Below are 23,668 nucleotides of genomic sequence, written 5' to 3' on the forward strand. Positions count from 1 at the left end.
CATTCAGCCTCTCTGGATTGTGTCCCCTCATCCACAAAGCAGGAGGAGACATGTGTAGGCTGACTCTGACCTAAAGTCCACACCTACCATAGTGTTGTTAATCATAAAACCCAGAGGGAGGAGGCCTGTGGCTAATCCTCAGCTCTGTAAAGCCGGACAAGTACTGGGGACAGGCGGGGGACATGGCAAGAGAAAGCTTGAGACTTTAGGGTAACAACTAAACAAAGGAATCTCACAGGTATTACAGCCTTCTTGAGAGGTGGGGGAGGGCATAAACCTGAGAATGGGCTATGGTGGGTTTGGCACCCATAAACCCACTGTTAGGAGGTATGGCCGTGTAGGAGGAAGTGTGTCACTGGGGTGGGCCCTAAGGTTTCAAAAACTCAAGGCATGGGGCTGGGGATTTAGCTCAGTGGTAGAGCGCTTACCTAGGAAGCGCAAGGCCCTGGGTTCGGTCCCCAGCTCCGGAAAAAAAAGAAAAAAAGTTGTATATCTATCTGGATCCTGCTGATCCAGATAGATATACAACTCTCAGCTCCCTCTCCAGCACAGATCTGCCTGTGTGCTGCCATGTTCCCAGACATGCAGATACTGCAGTAACCTCTGAACTGTAAGCCAGCCCCAACTAAATGCTTCCCTTTTCTTTTCTTTTTTTCGGAGCTGGGGACCGAACCCAGGGCTTTGTGCTTGTTAGGCAAGCGCTCTACCACTGAGCTAAATCCCCAACCCCAATGCTTCCCTTTATAAGAGCAGCTGTGGTCATAGCGTCTCTTCACAGTGACAGAAACATATTGACTCTACCCACCTCCCTGGGTCTACAATTGGCACAAAGTCGCTCCAGCTCAGTCACTGGGGTGGGTGCTTCAGATGGAATCAGATGCCAGGAGTAATTAGGCATCCAGGAAGAAAGGGGAGGAATGGGGTGGCCTGCAGGGTGCAGTGCTGCTGCACAGCTGGACAGTGGTCCTTAGCAGGAAAGTCGCTGTGGCGGAGGCTGGGAGAGGGCCTAGGGAAGGGACACAGCAGCCTGTCTTCTGTGTCATCACTAGTTTGGCCTGGTTATTACTGAATGCCACCTGCTCGTGAACGGCAGAGGGGGCAGAGTGAGAACTGCTCAGGTGCCCAAGAGAGGCAGTTTCTCTCTCCCTATCAGAGGCTGGCGTGCTCTTGGGATGTCTGATGAGTGTGCTCATGTGTGGGTGTCAGGGTGAAAGGCATGTGATATGACTGGCCCCTCGGGTCTCTGACTATCGTGCAGACTGAGCAGGGGAAGGTTATGAGGACGGAGTGAAGAGAGCGGATCCCTGGCCTTCCTGGCCCCCAGCACCTTGACAATCATTTTAATTTTATTTTCATGGGCTTAGCTCCATCTTCTCATGCTGTCACCCTCAATCTAAGGTCCACGTGAGAAGGGGGCAATGCTGACCATCACTAGACAGCATCTTCAATGTCTCGGCCATGCTGTACAGGGGTATGCCACACTGAGCAGCAACAGAACAGTGCCTCAGACAATGGGCAGGGATGGGAGGAGCGGGAAAGGGAGAAAGCCTGGTGGTTGTGAGCACTGCACCTCCCTGCTGTGGTGTGAACGAGCTGTATTCTAGTTCACATTCCCCCTGCCACCATGTTCTGCATATGCATGCATATATATATATATATATATATATACATACATATATACATATACATATATATACATATATACACACACACACATACACTTTGTTTTAAAGAAAAAAAAAAAAACATGTCCTATTCAACCCAGACGAAAAGGAAGCTGAGCCTGCACTCTAAGTTTGAGAACTAGCCAGCTAATCCTTGTTCATGTGAAGAGCCTTGGGTGCTGCTCTGCACTGTGGCAGAGAACAGACCATAATGTTCTGACTCACGACCTGTTTCAAGACACACAGCAGCTACACCAGAATGTGTACATAGGGACTCCTGGTTTCAGTGCTAATGTGGAAAGAGCTTGAAGACCATCAGTCATCTTAAGTCTAAGGATCCAGTGGTCGTTAACAATACTTAAATGACTGAGTTTGAGGCCAACCTGGTCTAGAGAGAGAGAGACAGAGAGAGAAAAAGGGAGAAAAAGGGAGAGAGAGAGGCAGAGAGGATGAAAGAGAGAAAATGAGAGAGAATGAGAAAGAGAGAGAAAGAGAGAAAGAGAGAGGGGGAGGGAGGAAGGGAGAGAGGGAAAGGGGGGAGGGAGGGAGAGAGGGGGAGGGAGAGAGAGAGAGAGAGAGAGAGAGAGAGAGAGAGAGAGAGAAAGTTAGTTCCAGACAGCCAGGACTACATAGGGAAACCCTGTCTCAGACAAATAAACAAACAAACATACTTAAGTGAAGGGCTGGGAGAGATAGAGGACCAGCGTTCAGGTCCTAAACCCAGTGTGGCTTAGAACCATCTAACTCCAGTTCCAGAGGATCAAACTCCTTCTTCTGGCTGTTATGGGTACCAGGAATACACATGGTGCACATTCATACAAATGGGCAAAAGAAAATCCATATACATGAGATAAAAATAATAAATAAACCTTAAAAGAAAGAGAGGCTCCATACCCCCAGAAAAGAGAGAGGAAAAAAAGAAAAAGAAAAAAGAAAAACACTCAGGTAAGTAGCATCCCGAGCCAGCTATGGTGGTGCAACACCTTTACTCCCAGCACTTGGGAGGCAGAGCAGGTAGATCTTTGAGTTCAAGCCCAGCCTCATCTACAGAGTGAGGTCAGGACAGCCAGGCCTACACAGAGAAACCCTGTCTTGAAAATCAAAACAAAATACCTCCAAAACATTAATGTTATTTTGTAAAACATATTCTGAGACATATACAGTATTATATATAATATATAAATTTATATAACTATGTTTGGGCAATTTCTTATTGTAGATCTTTCTGAATTTTTAAAACTTGTATTAGAAATAATGTTTTGGGAGGCTGGAGAGATGGCTCGGAGGTTAAGAGCACTGACTGCTCTTCCAGAGGTCATGAGTTCAATTCCCAGCAACCACATGGTGGCTCACAACCATCTGTAATGAGATCCTGTGCCCTTGTCTGGTGTGTCTGAAGACAGACACAGTGTATTCATACAAATAAAATAAATAAATAAATAAATAAATAAATAAATAAATAAATAGTTTTGTTTTGCCCTTTTTGGAGATACATCCAGAGCACCTCCAATACCGAGGTCAGTGCTAGCAGCAAAACCACCGAACTGAGAACAGGACCCCTTGGGGGGAGTTAGAGGAGGGATTGAAAGAGCTGAAGGAGCTTGCAACCCCATAAAAACAACAATGCCAACCAATCAGAGCTTCCAGGGACTAAACCACTACCGAAGGAGTACACGTGGACTGACCCAGGGCTCCAACTGCATAGGTAGCAGAGAATAGCCTTGTTGGGGCACCAGGGGTCCTGCCAAGGTTGGACGCCCAGTGCAGGGGAATATGGGGGCATTAAGGGGGAGGTATGGGGGAATACCTGTATGGGGGAAGGGGAGGGGAAGGGATGGGGGCTTTTGGATAGGAAACCAGGAAGGGGAATAACATCTGAAATGTAAGTAAAGAAATATATCTAATAAAAAATTAAAAAAAAAAAGGATTTTTTCTTCTCTTTTCTTTCTTTTTCTTTCCTTTTTTTTTTTTTTTTTTTTTTTGGATACAGGATTTCTCTGTGTTGCCCTGGCTGTCTGTCTGTCCTGGAACTTCCTCTGAAGATCAGGGTGCCTTGACCTTAGCAAGAAAGGTTTTTCCTTCCGTGTATCCCAAATGGGTCTGGAACTTTAGATCCCCAGTGTCGGTCTCCTGATGGCTTAGATGGCAGGCAGTCACAAGGCTCATGGCAGTGGCCAATCTTGAATTCTTTCTTTGTTCACTGTACCCATGAGCATATGCAGCACACAGGCCACACTGTGTGTGTGTGTGTGTGTGTGTGTGTGTGTGTGTGTGTGTGTGTGTGTGTGTGTAGGGGTGTCAGTGGACAGCTTGTGGGATCCACTGCATGGGCGCTGGGTCTTGAACAGAAGTCCTGACTTGGTGGCAGTGCCTTTACCCACTGAGTCATCTCTCAACCAGGCTTGCCTTTAACTCACAGTGACTCCTGCCTCTGCCCTCTGAGTGTGGGGTTAAAGGTGTGTGGCACCACATCCGTCAGCGTTGCACTAGCTATTTTTAAATAAAAATGATAAAAACCTATTGTGTCAAGGTAACAGTGAACACTGGGTCTGTGTTCCCACTCTCGTGCAGACTGTATTTCCATCTGAATGTAAGGTGTTGGCCAGGTCTAGGATGCTCACCTCTCCTGCAGTCTGTAGGTTATAGCAGATGCTGTCCTTGTGGGCTGCTGCGGTTCCATAGACAAGTGCCTTTATGAGCCAGCAAATTCCCAGGAGCAGGTCAGAGAAGCTCAGATACAAGAGTGACTTTACCTGTCAAAAGCCACGGAATCTTAGTTTAGTTTAGTGATGCACCTAGGAGAACATACAAATTATCTTACATTTTATGCTTTGAGTGTAAGACTGGGTGTCACTCTGCCAGGGCTTCTGCCATCACTTGACTATGGAGAACGTAAAGAAAGACTCCAGATAGGAAGGGATCGGTGTCCTGGACTGAGAGGGCTCTCACCCACAGGACACTCCTTCCTCAGTCACAGGGCGGGAGATAGAGCAGATGATGGAAGCTTTACGGATGAGGTAATGTAAGTGCCACAGGTCAATGTCATGAGCTGTATGCTTAAGACATAGTGGAGGGGAAATGCCAGTAGGATATGTGTATATCATATTGGCATATGCATATCATATGGGCACACACATATATATTGGCATATACATATGTATCATATTGGTATATACATATCATATGGGCACATACACTCATATATAGGCATATACGTATATATCATATTCACACACACACACACACACACACACACACATATATGTTGCCTTTGCCTTCTGACTACACTGATGACATCTTCATAGTTTCTGTTTTATATGTATCCGTGTGAGTACAGCATGTCTGCACATGTGCTCATATTGGAGGAAGTGTGTTCCTGTGTAGGGCATGTGGATGCCTGAGGAGGACTCCTGCTCTTCCAGTCTCCACCTCACTTGTCAAGGCAGGGTCCCTCCCCGAGTCCACATTAGGCTGATGGCCAGCAACTCCCATAATGTTCTTGTTCCCAGATACCACAGTACTGTGATACAGGCATGCACACGGCCAAGTCCCACCTTCTACCCCTGCACTAGGATTTGAACTCAGGGCCTCTGGCCTGCACAGCAAGCAGTCTTGCTCACAGAACCATCCCTGAGCCCCCAGTTGCCTTAGTATCTTTGTGCCTCCCTGTTTCCAACAGTCTTTAATCTGTCTGTTTTATTACTTACTTAGCTATTTTTTGACACAGGGTCTCACTCTGTAGCCCTGGTTGGCCTGAAACTTGCTACATGGACTAGGCTGCCTCCACCTGCCTTTGCCTCCTGAGTGCTGGGATTAAAGATGTGTACTACCTGGTGTCTTTTCTGATTCTTCTATATAACAAATATAGACTGTTTATGGAAACACAGCAGAGAAAGTCTAAGAAATATGCAGTGGTCATGAACATGAGATCTTGTCAGATAGCAGCTCTCTCTAGGTGGATCTGAAATTAGATGCATTTTGTTCTCTACAGGTTTCCCTGCTGCAATTTAACAAGCTGACTTGAAACCTAAAATGTATTAACCGGGTGTGGCGGGACAAACTTGTAATCCCAGTGCTCAGCACACAGAGCAGGAGAACCAAGAACTGGAAGCTACCCAGAATACAGCAAGACTACGTGGGATTCATAACAAGACTGACAAAGAAATATTAGGGTTTGAAGCACTGAAGAAAATATGCCTTGTCTGTAATAAATACTACATTTGTATAACTCAGAAAGAATGGCTGTTCTGGGGCTGGAGCGTTGGCTCAGTGGCTGCTGGCTGCTCTTCCAGAGGTCCTGAGTTCAAATCCCAGCAACCACATGGTGGCTCACAGTCATCTGTAATGGGATCTGATGCCCTCTTCTGCTGTGTCAGTGACAGGATGCTCATAAACATTAAATATATAAATGTTTAAAAAAAAAAAAGAATTGGTGTTCTGACAATTCTTGCTCTGCTGCCTGCTGTGTAACGTAGGCCTCAGTTTCCTCATATGTGTAATGGGCCAAATCACCTTCCTCACAGAAGCTCTTCACTTACACATCCAACCACACCGTGGCTCATTCTGTGCCGTTTTGCCTGACTACAGCAATAATTGTTCCCAGTCTTTTAAGATCTTTATTGAGCTGGCAAGTAGACCACTTTTGTCAGCACTCTGTGTGTGTGTGTGTGTGTGTGTGTGTGTGTGTGTTATTTTGAGGTGGAGTCTCAACATGACCAACAGGAAGATTTTAACTTGAACATTTTGGAGTGGTTCTTTTTATCAAGTATTTATTTTACTGGAATTGTAAGTTCTTAGGAGGACAGGACAGCAAACAAGTGTATTTCAAGGAGCCAAGACTTTAAACTGTTTCTTGGCCACTCCAGTGATTCTCCAAGGTCAAGATCAGAAAGCTCACCTAAGCCAAGAATGGTGGCACACACCTTTAACCCCAGCACTCTGGAGACAGAGGCAGGAGGATCTCAGTGAGTTTGAAGCCAGCCTGTCTACAAAGTGAGTTCCAGGACTATATAGAGCAGTGGTTCTCAACCTTCCTAACACTGACACCATTTAACATAGTTCAGTTTCTCATGCTGTGGTGACCCCAACCATAAAATGATTCCACTGCTACTTCATAACTGTAATTTTGCTACGGTTATGAATTGGAATGTAAATATCTGATATGTAGATGGTCTATGATGACCCTTGTGAAAGGGTCATGGACCCCCCACAGGAGTCAGGAGCCATACTTTGAGAACTGATAAGTAGAGAGATACCTTGTCTCAAAACAAAACAAAAGGGAGGGAGGGAGAGAGAGAGAGAGAGGGAGAGAGGGAAAGAGGGAGGGAGGGAGAGAGAGAGAGAGAACGAACGAACCCAAGTTGCTCACCTGGAGGGAGGGCCTTAGCACACTTAACATCAGTTCTGGCCTCAGACTTCAGACAGCAGCTTCCTTATCCTTAACAATTCACAGTACCCAAGATACCCACACTTAATAGCTAATCTCTCATAACTGAGTTATAGCTGCAGTCCTGCCTATGGACAGGGGAAAACAATCCCTCTATAATAACAAGGGCTTTATTAGTGTGACATAAAATTACTCCACTGTGCATAGGCTGGTGCTTTCCTGGCACTTACTTCTAAGGCTGTCACTAGCAGTTCAAACTCAACAGAAAGAGATGGCTTACCTCTGCAGACTTCTGTGGGTTCTGGAACACGATGTAGGTGATAAGTGAACTGGAACCTATAACACTGAGACACAGACCACGACCATTACATCACTGCGATAAGACTCCAACTTTTACCGTTTGCAGACATAGTTGATATAAAATATACTGCACACATTTTACTTTAGAGTGCTTTGTAGATTTGAATGCCATCTTATTTGGGGCCGTGTCCATATTCTCACTATCATTCCCATTTCAGGATGTAGCCTTGGATGTCCTGGAACTTGCTGTGCAGACCAGGCTGGCCTCAAACTCAGTGGTCCTCCTGCCTCAGTCCCCAAGTGCTGGGATTAGATGTGAGCCACATCTTTCAGTGTTCGCCACACCCAGCGTTGAGGTGAATGCCTGATGCAGGCTGCCGGAGCAAGTGCTCACTTCAGATGACCGCTGTCCCTGTGGTACTTGTTCTTGTGTTCACTGGGTGCAGGTGTGGAGCAGTCAGAAGAGGGAGGCCATGTTTTAGCCTCCACTGTCAGCCTTTGTCCCACTCCACCTGAGTCTTTGAGGCAAGCTCCCTTGGTGAACCTTGTGGATTGGCTAGCTGCCCACTCCCCCACCCCTGCCCCCATCTCTGCTTCCCAAAGCTGAGCTGACATGCTGGTAACAGCACTGGGCTTGTCATGTGGTGCTGGGGATCCAAACTTGGGCTCTCATGCTCAGGAAACATGCACTTTATCCACTAAGACATCTCCCCAGGCCCCTAAGGAGCTATCAACATAGGAAAGAATTTCTAACTAAAAAGTAAAATGCAGTCTTCAGGAGGAATGAAATCTGTGGAAAAGCTGAAGAGCTCTCCAGTCTGCTCACAAGACTTCAACAGTCCTATGATAGACTAAAAAACATACCTCAGAGTAGCCACGGCAAACTGTATCCACTGTATCGCAGGAAAAAGCTAAACGAGAGGGGGGGTGTGGGTCAGTCTCTTACATTTAATGTTCAACCTAATTTCCCTTCGGTGTTAATTAACCATCTCTTCAGCACAGACCTGAACAGGCCTGTGGAAGGAAGGCAAGGCCTGTGCCACCCTCAACCTGAGTCCTTCAAAAACACTCAAACATTAAAGAAACAGCAGTGAGCAGAGCAGACTGAATGAGAAAGCGAAGTTGAGGCAACTACAGGAAGAAACCACAAACACAGAGGAAAGGCTAGGGTCTGAGGACAGACGACAGAAAACCAAGTGTGGCTGACTGACAGACAGTTAATAAGACAGAACAGAGTGAATGATAAAGAGGGGAATGGTATCAGTAAGCAGAGAGCCACTGTGAGTAAAACATGAACAGAGAGGACGAAGGGAGCAGAAGTTGGGGGTGGGGTGGGGGAGCAATCAGCTTTTGACCTTACAGACTCCCATCTGCCTTCCAGGCGGCTGACCTCCAGTGGGAGGGCCATGCAGACTTCAGTTCCAGCGACCCTCCAAGCCCAGGCCCTTCTCAGTCAGGCTCGGAACAGGTAGCTCCACCCTACCTCAGCTGGGCTCCACCCCAGCTAATCCTGCCCTGTACCTTAAGGGAAGGAGGCTGAAGGGCCAAGGACAAAGCCAAAAATAGAAGAAGCAGGTGACAGAAGAAAGCAAGTTGTAACAAAGGGCATAGCTGGCTGGACCGAGGCCCCCAGCACAGATGTCACAGAGCAGAGGGCTGCCTCAGTGAGAGAGGATGTGCCTAATCCAGCAGACCTGATGTACCAGGCTTGGGGGATACCCAGGGGGGGCCCCATTCTCTCAGAGGCGAAAGGGAGGGACTCCAGGAAGGGGACCTGGGGGGGCAGCAATTGTGATGTAAATAAAATGAAATTTTAAGAAAGAGCAAGAAGCAGAAGCAATAAACAGCAGAGGGTGTTTTTCATAATAAAAAGTAAACTTGCAAAAGAGAGATGGAACAGGAAAAAAAGGAAGAGAAAGAAAGAAACAGGGTAAAACAGAGGTCTATTGAAACTTGTCCCTGTTTGGGGGGCAAAATGATGAGGAAGATAGCATATTCAATTAAAGTTTTAGTAGTAATTAAAATTAAGAAGAGGTCATTACTGTTTGTTATGTTCAACATATTATTATACACACCATCTACTCAGCATGCTTTTTTTTTTGGTTCTTTTTTTCGGAGCTGGGGACTGAACCCAGGGCCTTGCGCTTCCTAGGTAAGCGCTCTACCACTGAGCTAAATCCCCAGCCCTCTGCATGCTTAAGTACAATCAATTTTGTATAAATCAACGTGTTATCGGAGACACAGTGTAAAGTCTGACAGAGCCTTCCAGGAGCACAGTGGGCAATGGCCTGAGTACCAAGGCACTCAGTCTGGATAGAGCAGTGGTGGACAGAACAGCTTGTGGACAGCCTGTGGAGGGAGCCACAGAGCCTGGGGAGAGGAAACCAAAAGTTCTCACGGCTTTACCTAAACGTTCACATGTTCTGCAACGTCTCTCCTGTGTGTCTAAGGTCTGGGGACTAACCCCAGAACCTGGCAAATGTCACACATGCATGATGAGCACTAAGCTATGTCCCAGCTCTTGAATACGAGAGAGAGAGAGAGAGAGAGAGAGAGAGAGAGAGAGAGAGAGAGAGAGAGAGAGAGCGCGAGCGCGAGCGCGCGAGCACGTGCAGTCTAGAATGAAAGGCCAGATGCTGGTTACTGGGCGATTTTAGTAGCTGTCTAAACAGGTAATCCAAGTACTGGGAGGCATCCACATCGCACATCAGTAGCAAAGAGTCTTGGGGGCATTTGGAGGTCCCTAATGATGTCTACCTCTTTTTTTTTTTTTTTCTTTTTTTCAGAGCTGGGAACCGAACCCAGGGCCTTGCGCTTGCTAGGCAAGCGCTCTACGACTGAGCTAAATCCCCAACCCCATCTTTTTTTTTTTAAAGATTTATTTATTTAATGTATATGGATACACTGTAGCTGTCTTCAGACACACTAGAAAAGGGTATCAGACTTTATTCCAGATGGGTGTGAGCCACCATGTGGTTGCTGGGAATTGAACTCAGGACCTCTGGAAGAACAGTCAGTGCTCTTAACCGCTGAGCCATCTCTCCAGCCCAATGTCTACCTCTTAAGGGTGTGGTAATGATACTCAGCAAGTGATAAGAAAATGGTAGGAAAATGCTCTTGGACAAAAGGTTCCTTTGTTCCTCAGGACAAATGTTAGATTGTTCAGAGAACAGCCTACTGACCTCAGCCTCAGAGAACCTTTCCCTTTGGCACATTCCTAAAGTATCTATGCCACCTTCCTGAATGTGTGTGTGTGTGTGTGTGTGTGTACATGTGCAAGTCTATATGCATATGCATGTGTATGCATATACATATGTGTCTGTATATGTGCCTGTGTGCATGTGTGTGTGTGCATGTGCCTGTCTGTGTGCATATGCCTATGTGTGTATGGGTCTGTGTGCGCATGTACATGTCTGTGTGGCTGTGTGTATATGTATGTATGTGCTTGTATATGCATGTCACTGTGTGCATGTCTGTGTATGCATGTGCCTGTGTGCACATGCAATTACACGTCTGCATGTGTCTATGCCTGTGCGTGCATGTGTTTATACATGTGTATCTGTGCACATATGCCTGAGTGTATGTGCATATATGTGTGTGCACATGCAGTTTTTCCTTGGAGTACCTTTGGAAACATAACTTTGTTTTCTTTTGCTACAAGGCTATCTCAAACCCAATGAAATCAATCATGTTCAGTTTTTGCTTCTCTGTTTTTAAGCCACGCTGTTCATTTGTGTGTATCTGTGTGTATGGTTCTGGGATTGAACCTGGGAGCTTGTGTATGCCATAGTTCAGGTGCATGTACCCTCAGTGACTATGATGGACACAACATGTTACATATCAATCTACATAACAAGATTTCACTAAACTTGTGGCAGGAAAATATGTTGAGTTGTTGCTGCTGGAATTTTGTTCTTGCTTTGAAATGAGATCTCACTGCAGCTGCACTCCTGCCTAGCCTGAACTTGTTATGTAGCCTAGGATGGTCCTAAATTCGCAAGGATCCTTCTGCCTCTGCCTCCACAGCACTCAAATCACAAACATGGCCACCACACCTAACCTGAAAGCACACAGAAGTAGTAACTGACAGCTTTAAAGTCGTTTCTATGTATAAATATCTATGCTAACATTTTAGTCCTTTCCATAAATGTATTTTTATGACTGCTTGCATGCATGTGAGTGCGCAGGCATGTAGGAAGGGTACATGTCTGTGTATGTGGGTGCATGCAGAAGCCGGAGGATGGCCTCAGTTGCTGTCTACCATCTTTGAGTTCCTGACTACAGCAACCACTAGGCTAGGCTGAGATCCAGTGAGCCTCGCCACTTTACACCTGCTCAGATCACAAGTGTCCATCTTGTGCATTTGTCCTGGGGTCTGGGGGTTGAACTAGCATCAGCAGGCTTGCAAGCCCAGGGTTTTACCAACTGGACCACATCTGCCTCCTTTTTCCTCTCTACCTTTCCCAGTCTTGCTCTTTAACTTAGAACATGAGAACTTGTATTCTCATATACAATTTAAATTTGTGTCATTCAAAAGATTCCATCATGAACATTAAAAGGCAACCCACAAATAGGGTGGAATATTTGTAAGCTTTAGATCTGGAAAAAAAAACACTGTATAAATCTATTGTAGTGGCACAATGTTCCTACAGTGCATGTGGAATGTGAGGCAGGAGGAACATTAGTTCAAGACTAGGCTGGGCTATCTAGTAAGATCCTGTCTCAAACAAACAAACGACCACAGAGACTCAGGCTGGTGAGGGGGCTCAGCAGGTTAGGGCACCAGCTACCAAGTCTGACAACCTGAGTTTGGGCCCTGGGACCCACATGGTAGAAAGAACTGACTCTTTTTTTTTTTTTTTTCTTTTTCTTTTTTTTTTTTTTTTTTTGGAGCTGGGGACCGAACCCAGGGCCTTGCGCTCGCTAGGCAAGCGCTCTACCGCTGAGCTAAATCCCCAACCCCCTGAAAGAACTGACTCTTATCTTCCTCCCTGATGCTGTGAAACACCACAATGAACACAAAACAAACATAATTTTAAAAACACAAAGAGAGCCAGGTGTGGTGATGCACACCTTTAGTCCAGCACTCAGGAGGCAGAGGCAGGGGGATCTCTGAGTTAGAGGTCAGCCTGGTCTACAGAGCTAGTTCTAAGACAGCCAGGGCCACACAGAGAAACCCTGTCTCAAAAGAACAAACAAACAAACAAACATATGAACAAAACAAAAACAAAACAAAAAACCCACACAAAGATCATATGCATTCTATTAACATGGGTTGTATAAGGAATTCTTATAACTAAAAAGATGAAGTAACCCAATTAAAACTAGGGAAACTTGTCAACTAAACTCCTCAAAGATGCCAATAACCACTGAGCAAGTGGAGAGAAGACCTGGGCATCATCAGCCATCCATGAAGCAGATCAGTGAGATGGAGGCACATCCCAGTAAGAAGGCTGTGCACAAGCGGGCTGTGGCGAATGCCCATGAAGATAGAGAACATAGTCCTACACCGTGGATGGAGTACAGCTACTCCGGCATTTCCTCCTTTTCAGTATTTATGTTTATGTGCATGAGATCTATCTGTGGGTCACACACATGTAATGCTCTCAGAGGACAGAAGAAGGCAGCAGGGCCTCAGGAACTGGAATTACAGATATTTGCAAGCTACCATGTTGTCACTGGTAACAAAACCAGGATCCTCTGGAAGCTCTGAACCAGCTCCCCGGCTCCTACTTTAACAGTTTCCTAATGGGCCAATAAGTCCCATGTATAAACTCAACTCTACTAGGTACATGGCCAAAAAACAAACAAACAAACAAACAAACAAAAAAACAACAAACCAAAAACCAAAAAAAAAAAACCCAAAAAACCCAAAACACATGTCCCTCTAAAACCCTGAACATCAAAATAGACAAAAAGTAGAAATCAGCTTTGTAAAAGGGCTTGCCACCAAGCCTAAGGACCTGAGACTAATCCCTGGAACCTGCAGGATGGGAGGAGAAAACCAACGTCTTCCAACTTTAACACACACGCTGTGGCACATGCAGCTCCACTCAAAAGCAAATATAAATAAATGTGATAAAATATTTTAAATTTAAAATTAGAAATAGCTTAATATCTGTCACCTGGTGAATTGATAGATAAAATGTTGGAAAATTCATATAACTAGCAAAAACAGTGCTATGAGATAAACTTGACACATGTGAACAAGGCTACATCGTGTATGCTGTCACTTAGGAGCCTGGAAGTGCATATCCATGACTGTCTGAAGTAGGCGGCTACTTTAGGAAGGAATTGGAGTGAATTTCCCCTCCAACATAGGGTTTCTCTGTGCAGCCCTGGCTGTCCTGGAACTCATTCTGTAGACCAGCCTGGCTTTGAACTCAGAGATCTGCCTGCTTCTCTGTCTCCCCAGTGCCAGGATTAAAGTTTTGTGTGCCAACACTGCCCCGCTACAGTGACTACATGGCCATAAATGGGTGTGACAAAGGTTCCAGAACCAGGTAGTAATAGTGGCTGCTCAACTTTGAGTATGCTAGAAAACACTGTGTATGGTGTCAAGTGGAAATTTCTGCTTTCTTTGGAGACCAGACAGTTGTATCATGTCATGTTTTGCTGAAAGCAGACATGGGTCATTTTTCTGAAAGCTGTCTTGTGAAAAGGCATGTGATAGAGCTGATGCTTGCAAGGACTCGTGATGTTTGGACATAACCCAACAGACATGCACTGTGATGCTGGGCTTCACTGATGCTGGTCTGGCACTGTTTGACCTGCTTGTCTTCACTGGGCTTCAGCCATGCTGGTTTTCTCCGACTACACTGTGGCATTTGTTCGCCTAGCTTTCTTCACTGATCTTCACTTGTCTGACTTCATAGAGAAACGCGCACAAAAGAACTTCTCCTGATATTCCTGAGGCTTCTTGCACTTCCTCAGACTCCTGCTGATCAGTGGAGACACATGGATACTTCTGGACCAAGCTGCTGCTGATTCCTGGTTGGTGTTTTGCTAGTGGGCTGGACTGCTGACAACGAAGACTGGAACTGCCAAAAAGAACTACTTCTAAACAGGTCCCTGCCTCCACAGCTCCCTGTCCTACTAACCATCCTCCTCCCCTACCCTTGGTAGGTGAGCTATAAGGGAGGTCGAAGCATTTAAGAACCTCTACCAAAGTAGGTTTTGAGAAATTTAAGCCAAAACCTGGGAGATATACATACATACATACATACATACATACATACATACATACATACATACATACATGCATACATACATATATATAAATGTGTCTTCCAGTCTCCATCTGTGCCCAGAGCTAAGGCTGCCCCACAGCCCTCTGCACCCAAAACCACCCAGAGAAGAGAGATTGCTGGTCAAAAAACAAAACAAAACAAAACAAAACAAAAAACAAAAACCATTTGGGGCAAAAGGAAAAAAAGTTAGACTGCTGGAATCATGGTATAATGGGTACTGGAGATGTTTGCCTTTTCCCCTGGCTGGGGCCGGGGAACCTCAAACATTGGAAGCACAAAACAAACATTGGAAGAGGGAATTAAAGATGAAGATTACATGAAAACATTTAACTTCTCAAAAGAGATCCCTTATTCCTGGGCTGAAAAATTACATTGCAAGAATTTTTATGGTACCTTCAGGTTAACCCCACTAAACAATGGGAAATTTAAAATTTCATGAAAAATTGGATATTTGACACCAAACTGGTAACAATGAAAACATTTCCTTAAATTATAAAAATCAGCTTTATTATTGAGGATATTTTTCCTGAGATGTATATGTTTATAGACTGAACTGGCCTCAAACCCACTGTCTTCCTGCCTCAGGCCCAAGTCCTGGGACTATGGTGTGCACGAATACCTCTGAGCCATGATTTTTGAGAAGTGCATAGAACTTGAACTAAAGACTCAATTCAGGTGGGTCAGGATTTTAGAATGAACTGCCCCCAAAGTGTGTATTTAGACAACCACTAAGCCGAAATGGGTATAAAAAAGTCACGCCAGACTAACGTGCTCTCTTGGACTGGATAACTACATGGGCTGTCTTTGTGATTTGGACAGAGTAATTGGTAAGACATTTCTTGATATAAAAATAACAAATTTAGGGCTGGAGAGGTGGCTCAGTGGTTAAGAGCACTGACTGCTCTTCCAGAGGTCCTGAGTTCAATTCCCAGCAACCACATGGTGGCTCACAACCATCTGTAATGAGATCGGACGCCCTCTTTTGGTGCATCTGAAGACAGTTACAGTGTACTCATATATAATAAATAAATACATCTTTAAAAAAAATAACAAATTTAGCTGGGCATGATGGTGCACACCTTTAATCCCACCCAGCACTCAGGAGGCAGAGGCAGGCAGATCTCTGTAAGTTCCAGGCTGGTCTGATCTACATAGTCCCAGGGCAGCCAGGGCCACACAGAGAAACTGTCTCAAAAGACAACACTTTAGACTCAGTACAATTACAATTAAGTTCATTTCTTTTGCAAATAAACCGTGGTGCCATCTACATCCCCGTGTTTCAGTAACTGGTGAGAAGCGCAGGCTGATTTCCTTGGCTTCTCCCTTCCTCAGGCTCAAGCAGGCTTGTTCCCAGTAGGACCTGTGGTGAGAACTGCCTCCAGTGGTGAGAACTTGGCATCGTCTGTCTGTGCCCTTGCCGTGTGCATGGTCAGGTGAGGTCCCTGGCCAGGTTACAGCTCAGTGTTCTCTGAGGAGTTGTCAGCCTGGTTTCCCAGCAAAGCCTAAGTAATATGGTTCCTGTAGACTGTATTGGGTCAGAGGAATCTTTACAGCATGGGATTCTAGGCACACCTGACCTGGGCATGTTCTGAATTAGCATGAATGAGGCCCAGTCAGTAAACAAGGCTCTCATCGTCAGCAGTGGACATGTTATTCTGCACCAGGACCCCTTTCTGCAGCCGTTGACCACACTTCAACAAATAGAATCCCTTCAAAATAAATAAATAAATAAATAAATAAATAAATAAATAAATAAATAGCAACAGCAAAAGGAACTACGACCACCAACAGAAACCCCAAATGCGATCAATAATTGCAAGTATTTCCACTTCAAACTCGTTAATTTCCACAGTCCCACAGCTCAAAGCAGTCCTGAGCACAAGGGTGAATCTTGGAAACAGCTACTAAGGAAGTCAGTGGGGCAAACCTTGAAGCACTTGTCCCATCTTGGGCTTAGTGCTGCAGCATCTGTTAGCATGGCCCCTCCTTTTACCTCCACTGAACAGCCAGCGTGAGCTTTTACACTTTCTACATCAGAACATAACTCAAATGAAGCAGTATAGCGATCATTCTTGCAATGCGATTCATAGCAGAGGTGTCAATACCCTGCCTCTGACAAATCCACTTTCTTTTTTTTTTTTTTTTTAAAGGTTTATTTATTTATTATATACATTGTAGCTATCTTCAGACATACCAGAAGAGGGCATCAGATCTTATTACAGATGGTTGTGAGCCACCATGTGGTTGCTGGGATTTGAACTCAGGACCTTTGGAAGAGCAGTCAGTGCTCTTAACCACTGAGCCATCTCTCCAGCCCCACTTTCTTTTTTTTTTAAACCTTTCTTTTTTTAAATTTATTTATTTATTATGTATATTTCATACAGCTTTCTGCCTGCATTATGCAACTACAGGCCAGAAGAGGGCATCAGATTCCATTACAGATGGTTGTGAGCCACCATATGGTTGCTGGGAATTGAACTCAGGACCTCTGGAAGAGCAGCCAGTGCTCTAAACCTCTGAGTCATCTCTCCAGCCCACAAATCCACTTTCTTAATTTCTTCCAAAACCTAATTCTAGCCAGGTGTAATGGCGCATGGCTTTAATCCCAGAACTTGAGAAGCAGACGCAGGTGGAGCTCTGGGCTCTCTGTGAGTTCAAAGCCATCTTGGTGTACATAGCGAGTTCCAGAACATCCAGAGCTACATAGAGAAATACTGTCTGACAAAAAACAAAGACTCCTATAATAACCACAACCAGAGAGGCATTTTTGGATAACCATTCTAACAGGGTATTCATATACTCAAAAGTGAGGGACATATATCAAAATTTTATAAAGAATTTTCAATTATCTAAGTTCCTTATTGATAGTAAGACAAAAGGAAAGTTCTTCAGACAGTTTTCAAGACACTTTCCCCTCATTTTAAACTATCTCACCATTTTGGGAATTCCCTCCTTCTAAAGTGCTCATCCCCTAAACTTTAGGGCCTAAAGCATCTCTGTCTGTCTCTTTCAGCAATTTCTCACCCGCACTGGGCTTATTTCTCAGGATTTACCTGTGTCTGCTTCCCACATGAAAGCGTGGACTTCACCACATTCCTCCTTACTCGCCTCAGGACCAAAGCATCACTTTTCTCCTTAGAGCTTGCTCGAGCCAATATATTAAAAAACAATGTCCCTCATTTCTGTATAGCCCTGGCTGCCCTGAAACTCCTTTGTAGACCAGGCTGGCCTTGAACTCACAGAGATTCCCTCTGACTCTTTCTTACAAGTGCTGGGATTAAAGTCTTAAAATTATTTTTTTTCTTAAAATGATTTTGAAGGTGTTTCATGTGTCATATCTCGGGCTGATCTTAAACCAGCTATGCAGTGACGGATGACCCTGGACTTCCGATCCTCTCCCTCTACTTCCCTAGTACTGTGACGGCAGGTCTGTGCCACACAGCGGTTATGCAGCGCTGGAGAGGGAACTCGGGATTTCATATACACTAGGAAAGCTCTCTCCCGACTGAGCCACATCCCTAGACCCCCCTCTTACACCTCATCAATTTGTGCAGCTCATTTTCTCTTTTATTAAGGTAAACTCAAAAATGTTTCTGACCTTTCTAAACACCACACACACACACACACACACACACACACACACACACACACGCACTATAGAATTCTCAATTCTCATTCTGGGGTGGGGGAAGTCTAAACAATGTCTTCTCCCCTCCCCATAAAGATCTAAGGACAAAACAAAGATTGATTCTCACCAAAGTCTACCCTGAGAAACCAATGGGTTTATTAGTGCTACTTACAAAGCATGCATGCAGAATTATGACTAGGAGCCTTGGTGACCCTAGGTCTGCACCCAGCATGGGTGAAAGCTTGCCTGTGGCCGGCCAGACGGAGTTTCCTTCCTAGTCTTTCCCAGCCTGCGTACTGGAGCTCCCCACTAAGGCCACATGCAGTTTGAGAATTGCATACAACTGGTCGGGAGGAGTGGCTGGATACTCAGGTGAGGGTCCTATAGTGCTCCCATCCCTCCTTCTAGGAGGGAATTAGGTTTGTGTTTTAAGACTGAGTTTCTCTATCTAGCCCTGGCTGTCCTGGAACTTGCTCTGTAGACCAGGCTAGCTAAATTCTTTATAATGTGTATTAGTTGGCTTTCTGTTAATGTGATAAACATCATGCCCAAAGACAATCTGAGATGGAAGGGTTTATTTCATCTTTACAATAAATTATCTAGGTAAGCTAAGGCAGAAACTCAAGGCAAGACCTTGAACAGCAACCATCAAGGAACACTTCCAGGTTACTGCCAGGCTTATTGGCAGCTAGCTACCTTTTTTATATAGCTCAGGCCCTCCTACCTAGGAATGGAGCTGCCCACAGTGGACTGGGACCTCCTACATCAATTAGCAATCAAGGAAATACAGACACACCCACAGGCCTTGAGGATCCTTCCTGTGGGGCCGGGATCAAATATTGGGTCATGTCCAAACCCCAGAAATCTCTTCCTGAGATCAGCAGGAGTAGGATCACTCTCCCCTTCCCCAGACCTGCCTGAGCCGGCATGCATAGCCCTGTACCCCGCCATTTGCCCCACAGTAGAAGGTCATATAGCCTAGTAGTCAGGTTAAACCTATCCTCTTATAAGGTCATATCCAGCAGCACCTGGAATTGCTCTTATGCAAATACACTCTCAGAGCTGTGTCAGTTTCATTGGCTGCAACTTTACAAGTAATTTTGAGTTCAAGAGTCTAGCAATCACGGGTCCTTTAATGCCAGGATTAGTATCACCCTGTCATACAATGATGTATTTACACCAATTACAGAATGGCGACAAGAGTTACAGACGCTGCAGAGTTCAGGGATGCTCTCCTGAACTTGAACTGATACAATCTCAGTCCTGTAGGGGCTACAAGGAAGTCTGACTAGACACCATTGTCAGTACAGGCCCAGGTGTCTGGTCATTTCAATTGTTGATCTGAAGCAGACAGCACACCACAGGACTGAGGTTGCAGTGGGCTGGAGTCTCAGAACAGTCTTTCACTTCAGCCTCTTCTGCCTGCTTCTTAGACAAGGCTCACGGGTGATGGGTCAAAATGGGGCCACTCTGTACAGTGCCAGCTGAGGGGTTCTACCTGCTTCCACAGATAAGTTCATGAGTGTAGACTCTGCCTTGGTTTGATAAGAGTCACGGGCAGGGGGCATTGTTTATTCACGCAAAACAAATGATCCATCCGTTTCTACGCCCTGGTGTGCCGGCAGGCGGCAGCTGTTGACGTGTGTGAACATGTTGTAGAGTCATTTTCCCCTGGAAATTAGCCTCAGTGTGTCGTCAAAGTGCTGCCCGGCCTGAAGGCAGCAACTGTGCACAAGAGTAAGCTGGAGCAGGCTCAGACGGGTCTGTCTTCTACCTCAATCTATCTGTCGACCGAAGCCTTCATTTCTATTCTACAAACGGATCTTCTTGTCTTGTTTGAGACAGGGTCCCACTGTGTGGCCCTGGCTGGCCTCAAACTTGCTTTATTGACCAGGCTGTTCTTAAACTCACATAGATCTGGCTGCCTCTGCCTTCAGAGTTCTGGGATTGGGGTTGGGGATTTAGCTCAGTGGTAGAGCGCTTGCCTAGCTAAGCGCAAGGCCCTGGGTTCGGTCCTCAGCTCTGAGAAAAAGAAAAAAAAAAAAAAAGACAAAATAACAAGAGTTCTGGGATTAAAGTGCCACCAAGTCCAGACTTCTTGCAAAAGCTTCTTTCTTTTTTTTTTTTAAATTTTTTTTTAAGATTTATTTATTTGTAAGTACATTGTAGCTGTCTTCAGACCAGAAGAGGGCATCATATCTCATTACAGATGGTTGTGAGCCACCATGTGGTTGCTGGGAATTGAACTCAGGACCTCTGGAAGAGCAGTCAGTGCTCTTAACCGCTGGGCCATCTCTCCAGCCCTTGCAAAAGCTTCTTGATTTCACTTTTCTTCAGTCACAAACTTGAGGATGGAGCTTTAAGAGTATACACATGGCCTACTATTCGGCTATCACCCAGGCCCAGCTTAGGCTCTTTTTAAAAAAAAGTCATTTTTTTTTAAGATTTATTTATTTTATGTCTATGAGTACACTGTAGCTGTCTTCAGACACACCAGAAGAGGGCATCAGATCTCATTACAGATGGTTGTGAGCCACCATGTGGTTGCTGGGAATTGAACTCAGGACCTCTGGAAGAGTAGATGGGTGCTCTTAACCGCTGAGCCATCTCTCCAGCCCCCCCTTTTTTTAAAAATATATTTATTGTATATATGTGAGCACACTGTTACCATATTCAGACACACCAGAAGAGGGCATCTGATCCCTTACAGATGGTCGTGAGCCACCATGTGGATGCTGGGGATTGAACTCAGGACCTCTGGAAGAGCAGCCAGTGTTCTTAACCACTGAACCATCTCTCCAGTCCATCTGTATGGCTTTCTTTTTTTTGGTTCTTTTTTTTTTTTTCGGAGCTGGGGACCAAACCCAGGGCCTTGCGCTTCCTAGGCAAGCGCTCTACCACTGAGCTAAATCCCCAACCCCCTGTATGGCTTTCTTAATTGCCAGATTTTAACTTCTTCTCTCACCTCCTCTAACTACTGCAATAGATACTCAACTGCGCTCAGCCTCAGTCTTCTCCCTTCTGATGCATTCTCTTCATTCATTATCCTTTTTTATAGTGAGAAAAGGTTGCTCTATAAAGTCCAGGCTGACCTGAGACTAAATTGGCCGTGCTGGCTTCCCATTCACAGAGACCCACCGGCCTCAGCTGAGTGCTGGGGTCAAAGGCTCTAGCCATCATGCCCAGCTGCAATGTCTTTTCTTAAAGGGACATCAGGCCCGCTGGATTGGGGCCTGCCTGTAGGAGGTCACTTAGCTTTAATTATTTCTCTAATTACTACAATTATCTCTCTAAATGCAATTGTAGTGCATCTGAGGCACGTGATTTAATCTGTGTTATCCCAAAGTCCTCTTCAGGTTTCCTCAGGTCTCCAGTGCTCTCCTTCCCAGGAAGGCTTGGAACTAAAGCCACATCATGGTTTTTTTTTTTTTTTTTTCTTTTTTTCGGAGCTGAGCTGGGGACCGAACCCAGGGCCTTGCACTTCCTAGGCAAGCGCTCTACCACTGAGCTAAATCCCCAACCCCCCACATCATGTTTACGTGATGTTTTCATCCACGAATCTGAGAAAACGCTCCACTTAAAGCCTCTGGTGGCTGTAAACCCCTTAGACTAGTGAGTCTTTATCTTACCCTCCTGAGTTTGCCTTTACATAGCTTCATAGAGCTCAGCATGCTTAACCATATCCTGTTTCCCGTTGCTTCACAAATGTTCCCTACCTTTCAAAGTCATGGCTCCCCAACTACCTGGGTACCTCGATGACACGAGTAAGCAGGACTGACTCGTAATACAGGATCTTCAAAGGTGGAAAGCCATGAGATGGGAGTGAAGATTTTAACACTTAACTGGGTAGATGGGAGCCCTGGAGACCACACTCACAACTCAAAAAGGTAAGGAGGACATACAGGTCTTTTTTGGGACATAGCCATGTGACACTGTGACAGAATGACCAGTGTGTCATACTTGCACAGCCTGTGTAGAGGTCAAGGTCAGTATGGCTGGTCAAATGGAGGGCAGCTAGCTGCCTATTAGAGGGGCGGTCATTAGGCGACAACTGTAAAAAGCACAGCTGAAGGACTGATCGCTCCTAGGGATGGTGGAGGAGGAATTTTATTGTAGATAAAAGGGAGAGAGCATAGTCAGAGCAAAGACGGCTGGGAGAGTCAGAGGGGCAGCCTGGGTTAAGACACTGACGAAGAGAGTGCCATAGCTAAAATGGCTGGATTATATAAGGAAAGGCAGCTGGACGAAGGGCAGTCCAGACCTTGGGTTGGGGAAGTTTAGGGTGGGGAGCAGGGCATGCCTGCCATACCCTGAAGGATTCTGGGAAAACCTCATGGCCAGGTCCACTTTGATGTTAGTCACCTCAGTTTGTCCCAGGGTTTCAGACTTAACAGTAATAAGAAAGATAGAAAAGTGCACAACATAATCCAGCTTTGCTTTCATGATTCTACAGGTGTGTGTGTGTGTGTGTGTGTGTGTGTGTGTGTGTGTGTGGGTGGGTGTGTGTGTGCGTGCATATAGAGGTCACTGATTAAGCTCAATTTGGTGATCTTCCTCGCTTCCCCAGTACTGGCAAGAATTCCACACCCAGCTTTTTATGTTTTGTTTTTGTCATTTTGAGACCCAGGTTGACTCTGAAGGGCCTAGACCTCACTCTGTAGACCAGGTTGGCCTTGAACTCAGGTTCACCAGCCTTGGACTTAGGAGTGGTAAGATGTGCTTTTCCCTTGGGTGCTGAGGATGGGACTTATATGTGATGTGTACGAGTCCTGGAACAGGGTATGTGGATCAGATTTTGATCAGCCTGCCAGTTTTCCAGTGAGCACTGGGATTGAAGGCCTGTGCTGCCTCACACAGCCTGCTAGCTATGATCCCTGTGTCTTCTCCAGTGAGGAATTCATTCCTTCGAGCCTTTATCACTGTGCTGACTTCCCACGGGAACAATCATCACGTGGCATGAGCTACTCCCTGAAAACGGAACAGCCCAGCCTGGTCTTGTCACCCTCCTGCCTTGTGCTGAAATTAGGCCTGTAGGCCTGTGCCACCTACTATACCTGACCAAAAGTAGAATGGCGAATAGGCCTTTTCCCAACCTTCTGGGGCAGGGGTGGCCCCATTGCCTAAGTGCCCCGCGGGCCTGTCCAGCGCTGCACCCTGTGACCTACAAGGGCTTGGCAGCGACTACCAGTGACAAACAGCTGACTAACCGGGGGAAGCGACGGGTCTCAACGGACCTCATGACAGCCCAGCGCAGAGAAGGCAGGGACGCCGCCACGTCTTGTTCCAAGGCGAGAGAAGGCAACGAGGGAATTGTTGAGGCTGCGCCTCGCGCCTCTCCTCACGCGAGAACGCCGCGAAACCCAGCCTAGACGAGTGGCACGGAGTGCGCGTGCGCGACAGTCCCACTTCGCAGGCCCTTCCGTCACGTGGCCCCGCCCAC

General features: G+C 45.8%; 1 protein-coding gene across 19 annotated transcripts in view; it reads right to left on the bottom strand.

Annotated features, from left to right (window-relative positions):
- The window catches only part of Tmem116 (transmembrane protein 116), a 68,761-nt gene extending 45,119 nt beyond the window's left edge, over positions 1-23,642 (bottom strand). For 6 of the 19 annotated variants that reach the window (XR_005491675.2, XR_005491674.2, XM_039089787.2 and 3 more), the window contains exons 1-4: positions 8,711-23,579; positions 8,215-8,261; positions 7,331-7,394; positions 4,286-4,417 (exon numbers count right to left, since the gene is read on the bottom strand). Coding sequence is in view for 14 of the 19 variants with exons in the window: in XM_039089787.2 (XP_038945715.1) it covers positions 4,286-4,417; positions 7,331-7,394; positions 8,215-8,261; positions 8,711-8,758 (291 nt within the window). In the remaining 5 variants the exon portion in view is untranslated. Of the gene's footprint in view, positions 1-4,285; positions 4,418-7,330; positions 7,395-8,214; positions 8,262-8,710 lie in introns of all 19 variants that reach the window. The other 13 variants (XM_063271689.1, XM_063271686.1, XM_063271691.1 and 10 more) reach the window with 11 other exon arrangements.
- Between the last annotated feature and the right edge of the window lie 26 nt (positions 23,643-23,668).

This window comes from Rattus norvegicus, chromosome 12 (genome assembly GCF_036323735.1).
Source record: "Rattus norvegicus strain BN/NHsdMcwi chromosome 12, GRCr8, whole genome shotgun sequence".
In the NCBI taxonomy this organism is placed as follows: domain Eukaryota; kingdom Metazoa; phylum Chordata; class Mammalia; order Rodentia; family Muridae; genus Rattus; species Rattus norvegicus.